This window comes from Buteo buteo, chromosome 2, assembly GCF_964188355.1.
Source record: "Buteo buteo chromosome 2, bButBut1.hap1.1, whole genome shotgun sequence".
Lineage (NCBI taxonomy): Eukaryota > Metazoa > Chordata > Aves > Accipitriformes > Accipitridae > Buteo > Buteo buteo.
Window position 1 is genome coordinate 24608663 of NC_134172.1, and position 15038 is coordinate 24623700.

At 40.0% G+C, this 15038-nt stretch overlaps 1 protein-coding gene across 4 annotated transcripts in view; it reads left to right on the forward strand.

The window, feature by feature from the left end:
• ADAM22 (ADAM metallopeptidase domain 22) overlaps window positions 1–10192 on the forward strand; it is a 135308-nt gene extending 125116 nt beyond the window's left edge. For all 4 annotated transcript variants that reach the window (XM_075048766.1, XM_075048747.1, XM_075048748.1 and 1 more), the window contains 2 exons: window positions 7419–7542; window positions 8881–10192. In XM_075048766.1, the coding sequence (XP_074904867.1) occupies window positions 7419–7542; window positions 8881–8901 (145 nt within the window). In that variant the 3' untranslated portion in view covers window positions 8902–10192. The remainder of the gene's footprint in view (window positions 1–7418; window positions 7543–8880) is intronic.
• The last annotated feature ends 4846 nt before the right edge of the window (window positions 10193–15038 follow it).

Consider the following 15038-nt stretch of genomic DNA (forward strand, 5'->3'; position numbering starts at 1 on the left):
CCACTGTCTTATATAGTGCATACTAAAATTTACATGAAAAAAAAAAAGAAAAAGTAGTGGTATTTTACCCTCAGCATACAATGAAATAATTAATATATTGTAATTGGAAAACTAAATGTATGAGAATATACTCTGTGTTCTATTTATCAAACCACTAATGAATCTGTTACAAGTGAGTGTAGGGTTCAACCGAAATATCACTTGTTTTTGGGAGGGGAAGGTGTGTATTATTTGATGTATTCCAAGTTAAAGAGAAGAAGCATGCATGAGGCTGGCCTCCCTGTTGTACATGAATCAGGAGACTGAGAACATTTTAGTAGATTCCTGAAAGACACAATCCCACAGCTGAGAGAAGTTTGCATCAGCTGAAAAAATCAGCTAGCATAGGAGAGAATGGAAGACAATTTATGACAAATAATATAAAACATAAAAAAAATGGATAAAGCTGTAAGTTGGCATATCAAAAATGAAGGTGAAACAAGAATTATAGAAACAAAAAGAAAAAGAATACAAAGCAAAATCTTTAGCCAAAACAGTGAAGGATGGTAAGAACGAGTAAATAGAATCTTAACAATAATTTTGCTACATTAGTAGACCTAATAATAGTGCAAAAGGACAGAAACAGTCACTAATTAAGTCCAGTGTGTATTTGGGAAAAAAACATGGAGTTGAATCACAAGATGCTAATGAAACATTTCCTTTCTAATAGTAGCACTGGCACATATTAAATAGCAGAGTGGGAATTTAGTCATTTTTAGAAATAAAAATGCCACAAAGCCTTAAAAGAGCATAAAATTGTCACTTTTTTTAAACCATTTGTGTTTGCTTTCAAGAACTCTTAAATTACAGAGCAAGTTTCAGAAAGGTTTTCCAATTAACAAATAGGGCAAATAAGGTAAATTTAAGCCTGCCAGTCCTGATCTCAGTCCTGAACAAGGAGTAAAAATCCCTGACACAAGAATCCAAGGCTTATGGGAGAATGTTGTGATTTTGCCAACCAGTATCAGCCAGGTCTCTGTGTTGGTGCTTGGACATTCAGGCATGGCGTATTGTGAGTCCAGTAGTTTTACCATTGTTGGTTTTAGCATTGGGATACAGAGTTCAGTTCTGGTGTTCACAGTTCAACAAGCATGGTCAAGAACTGGGGAGGTTTAAGCCCTGAGAAATGTTAGAAGGGACTGCAGGGCCTCAAGCTGTTCAGTTTAACAGAGCAGGCAGACTGAGGCGGATAATGACCAAAAGTCACTGGAAGGTGAAATTAGGCAAGCTCACACTAGAAATGAGGTGCGTTTTTATTAGCAAACCTTTTACTAAAAATACCCTCTGGACCTTTGTTGTTCAGGCAAGACCATCAGTCACTCGTCATAATCTAACCCCATAGCTGTCTTTCAGGGTGTTTGTATCAGAAGCCCTTTGGTCACAATAAACAAAGATATTGATGGAATATGATGATAACACTGGTTTAGAATATGTTACTTTAATTAGTTTAGTTAAACAGGTTTTGATTCCTGTGTGGATACTCTTAATTTGGTTTTCATCTTTTAATATCAGTATATCTTGATTTAGTAACTAGATTAAATTGATAGGAGCGTACCCCGCCCCTGAGGGTTTTCAACTGTTGCACTGAATAAGTCACGTTTCTAATTGTATTTGAGATAAACCAAGAATTTTTTTGCATGTAGATGAGGATTAAGCTGCCCCATGTGAGTTTTAAGTGGTGTATATCAGCAGAGATGAAACATAAATTAAAAATTTTACACCATAGCAGCTTACTAATGACTGTCTGCAGCAGTAGCTTTAGAAATGAGAGAGAAACTAGAATAAATTTAGAAACCTATATGTCCTAATTAATTGAGGTAACCATGGGGAAGTATTCTGCTGGCATATTATGGAAGGCAAAGGATCAAATTTTCTCCTGGGATGAATTGCCATGGTTTTATGAGAGGTTGTACTGAACAGTTTCTCCCCAAAACTCAGGTGCAATTTTGGTTAATGTCACAGACTGGAAAATACTGTTCCTAGGAATGGTGTGTCTGAACATCACATGGCTGGGTTTTGAACCTGTGAAGTAATTCATAAACAAAACAAACCTTGTTAGATGAACCAGAAAGGATGAAGTCAGACTGTCCAGCTGATACTAGGAATCATAGCCCAGGATAAGATATTTATGCCAGATAATTAGCTGAGTAGTATTTTTGTTGCTAATCTTTGATTTGGCTTTTGTTTTGAAGACAGCCTGAAAGTAACACTGCTGTTTTGTGTGTCTCCCTATGGTTTTAGGAATAATGTGTTGATGACTGGTGCTGTTGCAGGTAGAGTGAAGTAAAATTACAAAAAAAGACAAAAATGCTTCCTACAGTTCCTGTGAATGATGCAGATTTTCAGAAAATAGAGATATTGGGTATCACAAAGACTTTCTCCATTAGGTTAAAAAAATCTGTATAAATCAAAATTTTTCTCTGTCACCTCGTGTCCTAGTTATTAATTTTTTTCTAGTCTACAAGTCTAATGGGTATTTCTATATAATTACTTTTTATTAATGATAATAATAATAGTAGCTGGTGTCTCTGGTGCCTGAAAGCTCCCAGCTGTGGGATTCCCTTCAGTAAGAAAATAAGATCTGTAAAGAAAAATCTCATTTTCCTGCTCAAAGTATAGGCTAGATTTTAATTTTACATGCCAGGCCATAGCTGTGTAACCCAAGCAATAAACCCAGGCAGGAAACCTTTCCCTGATTTCAGCTTTGCTGCAAGGTGTGCTGTTTTACCAGTGTGATACTACTGCTTATTTTGTTACTGCTAATTACAGTGGCTACCATACAGACTGATCTTACATAATACGGTTAAGGATTAATCGAAATCCTCCCTGAATCTTAAAAGACTCAGGATGGTGGTATCAGAAAATAAACTGTCAGAATCCCCAAATGTGGCATTTCTATAGATAATTATAGACAAAAAAAGACTGGAAGGCACGTACTGAAGCACTGAGCTGCCTACATTTGATTTAATGCAAATATTTACAGTAGCCTAGATTCTGTAGGAGTTGTTTAAATAGAAAAATAGTTTACAAAAAACCCAGGTTTTTTAGAGGGAGACCCAAGACACATACCCAGAAGGAGAATGGCTACCCCATATCAGAAGGGCACTGGCAAGGGGCATGGAAGGCAGGAGACAGCAAGCTATAATTTCCCTCCTATTTTTAATGTGCTTTGGTGTCCTGGCTGTCTTCTTCCTCGATTTCTTCTCAGCTCTTCCTCAGCTGATCATTAGCCAGAGTTGGCTCTGCTGCTTTGCCAGGTCCATTGCCTTCTCTGTGAGCATCCAGCTGCGGCCAGAGCTGTGACCAGCCACTAGCTCCCTGCTCTCGCTGAGGCAGCTTTAGGCCGTGTTTAAAGAAAAAAAAAAGTTTTCTCCATTACAACCAAAGCAAAATATTGGCCTTGTTGGCAGACGATGAAAAAAATGCCTATTGATGTCAGTAGGATCAGGATTTCATTTCAAGAGTTAGGGAGAAGAATTCATTAAAGCGTGTGAATGCCTGCTTCTGGGTCATTACTGTTCTTAAAGCGGACGGCTCAAACCACAGCCTTAGCCTTTTCTGCAGCCCCCCACGAGCTGAACCTCCCCTCTGCTGCTGCACTTTCTGAGGAAACTTGAGCACATTTGTGGTTTTTAAAAGGAATTGCATTTAAAATGTTAAAATGTTTAGCCACATCAGTGTTTTTAGAAGATCCCAATTTCCTAATGTAGGATAATTTAGGCTGATGATGTCCTACAAAGAGCTGAACCCACAGCAGCAAAGGTCAGGTTAGGCTGACAGTATCTGCCTTTGGGCTTGAAATACTTTCACCGGGTTGAATGTTAATTGGATTTCATTAAATTATTTTAGTCTGCAAAACAGAATCAAGCACAGCTTGTGAACAGTTCAGATCTGTCAGGGCCACCTGCCCTGAGTTCAGCTAAAATGACATGCAAGATGAAGTCGCAAGACGTTTAGTTGTGTGACCGGGCGACACGTTTCACACCGTCTCTTGTGGGCCGACACTCTCCCTGTTGGGGTGATGAGAAGGCAGAGCAGGCAGGCGCCTGGCTGCAGGAGAGCGCATGCAGATGTCCTCCCGCTGCCACAGTGTTTTGTTGTGAATCACAGCATGGTCTCCCCACACTCTTAGTTTCAGCTTCCAGGACAGAAAGACAGGTGCAAAATGGCCAGTACCTCTTGCTTTCTGGTCAGAAGTTAGAATTCTTGCAGTGCCTTGAGGTGCATGGCTTCATTTGGGGTTGGCACTAAAACCTCTGAATCTCTGTCATGGCGTGTATAGGGCAGAACGCAGTGCTAGGTTCTTCTATAAATTTCAGCTGGAAGCAACATTTGGCATGAAAGCTAATGGATTTGTTAGCAGGCTAACTAAAACCCCAGTGAAAGCTAAATGGATCCCACCCTTGACCAAAACTGCAAAGTTTTGCCTACCTTTAACCCCAGCATTACCTTGCAAGTGTCCCTGAATGCTGTCTTTCTTCCATCCTGTAAATGAGAAACGTCATGTCTGGCTCTTTCTCATTTAAAGTATATGTAAATCTGGGATACACAGCACACACAATCGCAGGGCATAACCTGAAAGGTGATAAAAAACACCTCAAACAACTACGCTTATCACGCAAGACGCATTGTAAGATGTGTGAGCATACGGTTAGTAGTGATATGTTTCCACAGTCACAGTAGATGGCACTAAAGATCACAAAAACCAGCCTGTAACTGTAGCAAAAATAAGTGGGGAGGCCCTGTGAGGGGAGGGCAAGGTCATTTCTGGAAGTGTGCAACTGCATCCTCAATGTATCGATGTAGATTTGCAAATGCAGGTGAGCAGCGACGTGCACATCAGTTAGGGGGGCAAACTGTAGTTGAGCAGGTAACGCAAAGGGGGGTTGAGAAGAAGGAAATGTAGGCAGCTACACTGGAGGTCTGGGCTTCAAAATCTTTTGAAAAGGCAGCATTGTGTTTCAGTTATGATGCAAAACTGCCTGGCTAAAGGCTCAGTTAGGGATCCTGGTCAGAGGACATGCTGTGCAGGGAAAACGTTCAAGATGCCCCATCCTTGGGGGTTACTGCTCCTTCCAGGATCACCTGCTCAGGCTGATGGACAGGTGGATTGGCCATGGCTTTCCCTCTCACCATGGCCTGCTCTTACAGTGCCTGAAATAACCCGTGGGAAGAGCCTGTGGTGTGCAGGAGGTGATGTTGTCCCTGGTTGTAGCACAAGGGATGGGAGATGCCTTTGTTCTGCGTGCCACCTCCTGGCTGTGGTACCTATATAAATAGCTTTCTGATAGGGCTTGCCAAGTCTGATCTAACATCCCCAGTTTCTTGCTTCTAATCTCTAGGTGCTTTGTTATAAATTTAAACATGAGCATTTTAAATTCTCCTGCAGCTGTGGGGCAAAATTCATGAATAATTGGATTACTAATAATAGGTAAAATCTGCTCTCCTTATCTTCCCTCCTTTCTCTTCTCCTTATTTTTTTTTTTCATTCTAGATCCACTAATACTTTATTAGTGATCCTTATCAGTCCAAGTGTGGGCAGAGGTGAGAGGACTTGTATGGGTAGTCAACAGCAGGGCACTGTTGAGAACCTTTCCCTGGATTTTTTTTTTAAATAACCTGTTTTCTTGCATGTGCAGTTTGATGCCCAGATCTGTGATGCTGGACATAGGAAAAGCTTGTTTTATACTGCAGGAGCTGTTTGAAATTTTCTTCCTGAAAACATTCACATATGTCCAGTTCATCTTAATGGGTGATCAAAGTGCATGTGCTGAAGATGTGCTCTTCCATGTTTGGATAATTGTACCAGCCTAAATCTTTTAGGTGCTGAACTTAGAGGCTACCGCATGAGGCGTTAAAGCATCATAAGCCAGATTGGAGAGTTCTCACCATATAATTTCCATTGACACCTTGTTGCTCATGGCTACCATCAGTCATTGTTTGTATGGGAGACGAGAGTGTGCTGTTGTAGGCAGCTACAGACACAAGAAAATGATACGCTAGTCCAAAATAAAAGAATAATTATTTAAAGGTAAATTAATTTCATTTAGTAATAGAGATACGAAACAATTCCAGACGCAAAAGAGTCCCTGCCTTGTCTGTAATCCTCTCTAGATGAAACGACATGATCCTGCAAATCCTGGAGCCAGGGCTGTGGGGCTGTCTGCCAGGGGTGGCTCCTGTGGCTCCTTGGTATCAGTGACGGTGCTCATCACTGGGGTCTACAGCTGCACAACATGCAGCCTGCTGCTGCATTTGAGGGCCTTGGAAGACCTGTCTGTAGAAACCGAGGGAAACCTTCCATCTTCAGGGATGCGTTAAGCTCAGAAGATAGTAGGCAGCAGTGCTCAGGGAGGGTCTGGGTGGTGTGCCTGCGCTAGCGGGAGGCCTCCTTTGAAAAATGCCCTCAGTCTGCAAAACAGAACAAGAAGGCCAGGGTAGCTCAATTTTTCTACTTTGAGGCTTTTTTCCCCTTTTATTCTGCCCAGATTTAGAGCCTGATAGGAACCTCTCAAGTGGGAAAAGTGCAGAATCTCAAAACAGAAGCGTAAGAGTTTTTCTCGGGTATAAAATTTCAGTCAATAATGTGCTGCTGCCTTATTGACATGAAAAGAATGCCTTTCATGTGATACAAACATTTACTTGCTCCTGCTTACTCTACTCACCTTGTACAGAAATGCTGATTGCCATTGACTAATCAGTCCATTTTTGTATATTCTCATCAGACTCTTTCTTTGGCTGGAACAATATGCACTGTATGATGCTTGCATGTCTAATAATTTGTTATTAGCACTTTGTATATGCCTTTGTTACTTCACAACTAACAGTTTGGCCTCCAAGTGCATGCATTTGTGTAAATTAATGTGTTATAAAAAGAATAGATTTATTTGCTATGTTTGTAGCAATATAGGAGATGTGTAAGATATGCATAAAGACACTGATAAATGCCATTTAGTCACTGGCAGAAGACATTGTTCAGCTTGTATTTATACAATCACTGTTTCTGTTTAGGCTTCATAATGCTATGTCTATCTTTTAGATCTGTATTTATTCAATTGCAGATTTGGTTGTTAATTTTATAATGATTAATTACAGTACCATATAAAACAGTTTAAGAAATAATTTTTGTTATGCATTACAATTCTAATAAGAAGTAGGAAATTTTCTTTTTTTCTTCCAGTGTTCCTGAAAGCTATAAATACCTTTATTCATATCATGAAATTATTAGACTGCTGATCAAACAACTTTATCCCCCCGATACTGAGCTAATAATAAACTATATACTTGGTTCTGAACCAAGCTTCAGAGTAATGGCAGTTGCTGTTGCAGTGCTAGGACCTGAAAACATCACATTTATTTTGTGTGTTTCAACATCCCAGGACACTGTCTCCTGCAAAGTCTCCATCTTCGTCCACTGGATCTATTGCTTCCAGCAGAAAATACCCTTACCCGATGCCACCGCTTCCTGACGAAGAGAAAAAAGCCAACAGGCAAAGTGCCAGGGTATGTGTCCCTCTTCTCTGTGCATTTCATCAGTGACTTGGTTTACTGGTAGTTTTTTGAAAGGAGAGCGTGGCAGATCGGCATCTTTGACTAACAGCGAGAGCAGCAGTGGCATTTCCTTCGTACCCTTAACTCCAGAAGCTGCCAAAGGGCGAGCCTCTGGCAGCGATTAGGGCAGCCTCGGTGGCCGTGTTTACAGATATCCCTTCGGGTTGCTCTTAAACCTGCCCCAAAGCCCAGATTTTACTGGTTGTCTTACTTCAAGCTGGGAGCGTGCCTGAGGCAGCCTTCGGGCTGCAGAGGACGGGCAGCCCTGGAGCAGGCGGTGCGTCTGGCTCTCCTCCCTTACCCCTTGCAGGGGGCTGACACTGTCAGCAGCTCTGATTCAGGCTGGGGGACAGCTGCTTTCCAGCTTTATGGAAGGGTAACTATACTGCAGTTAAGGATAATGTGGAGGGCTTCTATCAAGCCCTTGCAGACCTGGAGGGACTTTGCTGCCACGTGCCCTGAGCCCACCTTGGCCCTGCCAAGGTGGGCAGGAACCACTGGAACGTGCTGTAGATGGTGATGCTGCTCTGCAGGGAGAGATTTCCAGCTGCTGCCAAAAGGCAACGCTAGCGGTTGCTCCCTTTGTATCAATTCAGACATAGCAGATACTTGAATAAGCAAAAAAACTCTGAAAGGTACTTTAGGAGTTTTACTCGTGGTAGCTTTAGTTCATGTTCCTGACGCAGATGAGATTCCCATCTCTGCTCTCTGTCCTTTTTTTCCAAGAAAAAAAAGGAGTGGAGTGCTGCTGAGACGACCTGCATGCTGCTACCCCCGTGTCCTGCTTGGGGCAGAAAGCCTTGTGAGGGGCAGCACGGGGTCTCCCATGTGCATATGGAGCAGAGCAGCTTGGGGGAAGGGCTGCACTGATGTTTCTCAGCCCTGGAGCTGCCTCGGCACTAGCTCAAACCCATGGCAGAAATACATGCTGCTCTGAGCAGAGTTAGGCAGAAGAGAGTGGGAAATTACACTAATGTTAGTGGAGCTATAAAGTAAAAGCTGTCTGACACAAAGTTGATGCTACACTGGCATTTTTCCTTCAAACTCCCCACACTCCCAGCTGTGGACATTTACTATGCCAACTGCAGGTCATGCTGAAATGCTTGAGACTGCTGACTTTGTGGTCTGAACAGATACGCACCAGAGGCTGGGAGGAGACCGAGAGCATAGCCTTGGTGACTCGAGTGATGTAGATGCAGTTCCCCAGACAAGCTCATCACGCTGTTTGGGTAACAGCCTGTTCTATCTTGGTGTTCAGTGTGTGTTTGTGTTCCTTTTCCCCCTCTCCAGCTATGGGAGACGTCCATTTAGCTGCACTGTTTTCCTGGGGTGACATCAGAACTGTTTACTTCGAATTTTATAGAAACTCAGCGTTACTGAGTCATTGCACATTCACCTGCTCTTCAGACAATTTGAAAGCTCAACAGAGATGCCCATGATCACAGTGAGAACCTCCTTTCACCTGGAAGGGAAAAAAGCAGTCTTTTTTTTCTTTCTTTTTTGTTGACTAGTATTTTATGGATTTGACGAACAACCGAAATCATAACAATTGACAGGGGATAATTAGCCTGGATGTGACAAGGCTATTCCGCATGATGACAGATAAACTTACCTAGAATCCCAACTGCAGTCCATTTGCCAGTCCCGCATAAAAAAGGTTTTTCTCTGGTTTAATGCAGTCCTGAGTCAGACCAGAGTGGAACTGGGAACACACCTCCTGGAGAGCCCAGCCGATGTAAACTTGTACGCTGTATGCATGAACCTTGTGTTCTTTACTTTCCACATGTAAGGGATAAACGACATACTGTAGTAGAAATTAGCATGCAGGAGTAAGAAATATAGGATTTTTTTGTGACAGGATTTCAAGCTTTGAAAGGCAACTATTTGACACAAATGTCAAACAAACAAGGATTATATCTTTTTTTTTTACCTTATGTGTTTATAATCTCAGTATACAGATTGTATATATGTAAACATTTGATAATGTCAAAAATAGCTGTTATACATAAGTGTATTTTGCCAAATGCCGAAAGAAACAGTCATGACTAACATCATCACACTTCAAATTTTCTAATATTATGAGCAGACAACTTTGGAAATACAGAAAGTACAGTACTGTAAAACCGTGTCTCTCGGAAACTGGTGTTTGACCAAAATCTGTACTATCTTTTCAGTATCTTATACTGTCTTGACAATCTCAGTTGTATGGTAGACTGCAGAAAAAAGTACAGCAGCACTTTGTCTTAAATCATTGTAAGAGGAACCAGCCAAAATACGTTGTTCAGTGAGATGACCAGTGTATCCTCTCACAGCTGTAATCAAGAATGATTTGGCAGACAACAGAGTCTTTGAGTAATACGCAGTTCAAACTTACTGGACATTTGGGAATACTTCTAAGTAGTAGTCCATTCAGGATGTGGTGATGTGAAGTCCTCCTGGTGAGAGTTGCTGTGTATTTTTGATAGAGCATTTCAGACACTGTTTTAGATGGCAAGGCGTAGCTTATGAGAAGCATAACGATTTCACTGCACTAGATAATAACATTGCTGGGCAAGTGGCCAGTTTCATTGCTGTCTTTTAATTTCTGTTACTGGAGTCACCTTTACCGTGCGCTTGAACGCTATGCTTGCTGCCCCTGAAGGCCCCTTGACAATTTTTTGAGGCATTAAACTGAGTACAAGTGAGTTTAGCCTAAAAAAGCAGGCTGTGGGGGAACAAATCTTTTACCATGGAGATGTTAATCTTGTGTATAAGTGGATGGTTAGTTCTCTAACACATGAGACTTCTAAAGGTTGTTGTAAAACAAATGTCTTTTGATTAGGAATTTTCAGTCAGTAAGAAACTGGACCATATTAAATCAGTTTATAATTCTCCAGCTTTCCAAAATTGACTAATTCTTAGCTTCAGGTAGTACCATTGCAGAATAAAACACCTGATTCTGTGTGGTGCAGTTGAATACCTTGCCCAACAGCTGTATGATCAATTAGATACTATTGTAATGGGAGCATCTACGGTGTTTCTGAATCTTCTACCTCTTTCATGCGTTTCCTTTAATAAGTGAACCCAACACTTGCAGCCTTTTAATATATTTTTTTAACTTTTAAGTCTCTCGATAAAGTCAGATATATGTAAGATTAAATTAAGAAATGTTTAAAGATGTCAGCAACTGTAAAGTATGCAAGATTTTTAGAAGCACTGTATTTTATGATTAGGCTGTATGTTGGATTATGACAAAATACTGGCCTTGGTGTTCAAATGATTTTCCTTCACAGTCGACAGGTTCTGGTAAGTATTTTGGAAGAAGACAAATATGAGTGAGCACTAGTGCATGCAGACAGACCATCTGGAAGGAGCCAGTCACTTGTAAGTGCTTTAGGAAAAGATTCTGCACTTTTGTGAGGAGTTAATGTCCATCAGCACTGAAGAATATTTTTTGCAAAGATTTACTTTGAGTGTAGGTAACTGGATGAAAGATAGTTGGCAGCGTGTAGCTCATGAAATTAGGGTCTGAGCCATAATCACTTGAAATCAGTATGTCTTCTATTGATTTCACTGGACTTTGAGCAGGACCCTCAAGGAGTTCAACCACATTAGGACATTATGCTAACCTGATAGCCGCTGTGTTACTCTGTTGCCTGGAAGCTGTTTTTCCCTCCCATACTAGTACCTTGTCTTTAGTAACTGGCCTGTTCATCATGTGCCTTTTATGGTATTTTGTCTGGATACAAACTGGCATGTAATTCTGAATAATCCTATTAGATTTCTGTGCATATTTTATGTTTACCACTGTTTACTCTTCCCTTTCCATTTGCCTTACCAAGAAGCAGCAAGATTTGGCAGACAGAACTGCATATAACATACTGGCTCTTTGTGTAATGTTCATAGCTTTTTGTTTTGCTAACAAATGGCTCTCCTGATGAATTTTCAATGTAGTATGTACTTTTAGCTTCTCTTTTGTTTTGGTATAATTCATTTGTAGCATATGATGATACAGTTACGTGTGTAGTCTAACAGTCACTTTCATGTTTGGAGATATGTAGTGACTGGAAGTCTAGTTATGAGCACTAAGTTTAAGTTAAATAAATATTGACTTCCACTTTGATGCCTAGAGTGAGAACATCACAGGACTTGGGTCTTTGCAAAATTCTTCTGCTGGGAACTTTGCATTGGGTTGGTAACTTGGAGACCTTGTCGTTGCACAAAACCTGAACTGGCAGGGCTGTGTGAGCCTCCAAAGCCAATGCAGGTCAGAGAGAAGTTGTTTCTCTCATGTTCTGTGGGTTCCTACTTTTAAAATGTAGTGTGTTGGAAAGCTGCCAGATTAATAACCTTGAAGATTGCAAACGTTTTTATCCACTGCAGTTAGTTACACTGGCAATAGCAATATAAATTGCCGCATAATACCTCATCCAGTCTAAAATAAGTACTTGTATTGTCAGTAAGATAGCTCAGTCATTTTGACTCATTGAGACTCATGCTTGTGTTTTTCTTTTTACTTTAATAAATGAACTAGTTATTTCTAGCTATGCTGTAGATGCCTATTGAAGTGGGGAGGTTATCAGTTCTTCTCAAATAGAAGTAATTGTCCATATGAGCATAGGGCCTGCAGGATGAGCTATACTTAAGTTAGTGTTATGTATTTCAACGTGGGAGAAGAATCATGTATGATTTAAAATAAAATTAATATGACTAACTGATGGAGACTGGAAAATAGAGATCGTATCCAAATAATAACGCTGCACAATGATGCCACAGTTTAACAAGTAAAAATTTACTTGCTAATTCTGGATTTGTTGAGTTACGAACTTCAGTAATCCATACTATAGACTTTTGGTGAATATACTCAGGCAATATACCAGAAATGGTTGTGATTGATAATTTACATACAGTTTTGTTATATTTAAATCAGAGTTTTAAAGAGGTTGTTAATTTTTATACAGCCTATCTTTGCTTCAGTTGTGAACTTAAGTCACTAATTGCCAGTTACCCATTTGAAGTGTGACTTGACTTTGAAGATAACTACTTCCAAATGATTTAAGAGTTCCTGATTTATGAGATGTTGAACCTGCTAAGCTGATGCACTTATTAGGTAATTTTGATTGTGCTAATGAACAAACAGACCTTTGAGCTATAGCCTGAATTAAAATAAAAAAGAAATTGTGTCAGTAGCTAGTGTACTGAAGTCCTCTTACCTGAATCCCTGTTCCTGGTTTTAAATGAACTGAGTGGTCTTGTCAACACCAATGTGACAATCATTTTCAAAACCAGAGCTAAGGATAGGTACATACACTGTTACAGGCATGCATGTACTACAAATTCTGACCAAATTTGCAGTCATTTCATTAATGAATCCATTAATGAACAGGATAGGGTGTAATGTGAAAGAATGATGAGACTCCATAATCCTACAGGATAACAAGCTGGCTCTTAGGACTTGCCCTGTCATTGAATCCCACACCGAGCCGTCGTAAGCAAAATTATCACACTCCAGTGTAAAACTCAGCAAGCTCCTGTTCTCTTCTCTTCCACCCCCTTTCTGCTGCTACTGAAAAACATTTCCGTGAATGATAATTACATCCAGTAAGAACCTCTTGTGTTAGTTGGCTAAGATCAAAAAGCTGCTAAGTTTGTCACTTTTCCACACAGTGGCCTGGATAAGGTCTTTCCAGTGCTGTTAACACATCTTTTGCTCTTGCTACAGTGTAGGTGATGGAACTTAATGTCTCATGTGCGATTTGCACTGGTAAAACCATTTGGTGGCTCAGTCATCCTGTGTCTTTCTCACCCTCTCGCATTGTTGAAGGCCAAGTCAGTGAACCTAAAAGTTGTGCTGTGTCCTATTTCTCTTGCTGCAAGTCTGAAGATCATCCATTTCTTTCTCTAAGTTATCTGAGTATCTATCTGTATCATTAGCAGACTGTTTGGGCCACTGTTATCAACGACAGTGTGAGGTTATTTACCTCATTTTTAAAGAGCCTGAGCATTCTGGTCTTCTCTGAAGCCAGTTTTTTGTCCAGAATGGATTATCCATCAGACAGCTGAGCTGATGACCCACTATTTGCATGGCTTCCAAACCATATGAGACATCAGCAATACGGGATTTAACTTTGATCAGATTTTCTGAAGACAGATATGAATAAACTGCACACATATGTACAGCTTGTCATCCCATGACTGCATGGTAGGGTAATGTTCCTGTGTGCACATAACTGTTATTCTAATAGAGCAGGAAAAAAGGAAATGGTGAAACTGAGTGTGTAGGCATAGTTGCAATACAGATAGGACTCTTAAGTGTGATTTCAACAGCAAATTAAGTAATACCTCCTATCATCTACACTAAAAAACTCCTTTGACCTGAGTATTTTCCAAGTTGGCTTACGAAAATATTTCTGGTGCCTCGAGTATGGATGCTGATGTAAACTAAAGCTTTGGAAACAGTAGCTCATACACCCAGCAGGTGGTACCTTGGCATTCCACAAGTTTTCTGCAACTATTTGGAAAAGCACTACAACAGTCAACATTAATATGTTATCTCAGCCAAGTAACAAAAACAAGCAGTAAAAATACGTTCAGAACACAGAAATGTGGTTGTTTGCTCACACTTGAGAAACTTTGTACCTGACTTCAAAATTGGCTTACTTAGCCAGGTCTGGTGGTTTTAGTTCTCTAAAATCCAATCTACACCAGTTTCAAAATCACTTAGTAGCTAAGCCAGCTTTAAACTCTTTAAAAACTTCTGCTACGTAGACAGACTGTAATTGCAATATAACTCAGAATGAGATGAGGAAGATGGGGGAAAATAAGCGCAGAGCACTTAAAAAGAAACACATTCTCTAAGGGAGAAGTATAGGTGTCTTACACTATTTTTAATTACTAGAGCATAAAATGTTAAAGCAACAAGCTAATTTTTTTTTTAATTCTGTATTCCTCTGAATAAAAAAAAAGTTTTGGTTAAAAAAAAATCTTAACATGAGGCCTTAAGACCTTATATATTCTAACTTTAGCATGGAGAGTCTATTTTTACAACCACATTAGAAATTCTGTATATAGGCCTGACTGACCTTGTAAGTATAGTGGTGCTAGCAGCTAATCATGCAATATCATAAGGCTCTGTATAACAGTAAATGCTGATTTATTTTGATTATTGGTACAAGGACTCCTGCTCACTGCCTGTGTAGAGACTCTGCATATTTTATGCTTGGAAATACAGTCCAGAACATATTCAAACTGTGAATATATAACCTGATTTTTCTTTTCTTAAGGGTAAAAATATATTACAATAGGTAATGTTTTATATAGAATACAGTACTTATTTTTATTGTTGCATAAATGCAAAATATTTTTTTCAGAATAGCAAAGCATTACAGAATTTTTAATCCGCTGGAGAAAACACTTATTTACAGTATGACCAGTTCTTTCAGCAAAGCTTTTGGGGTGGTATATACCAA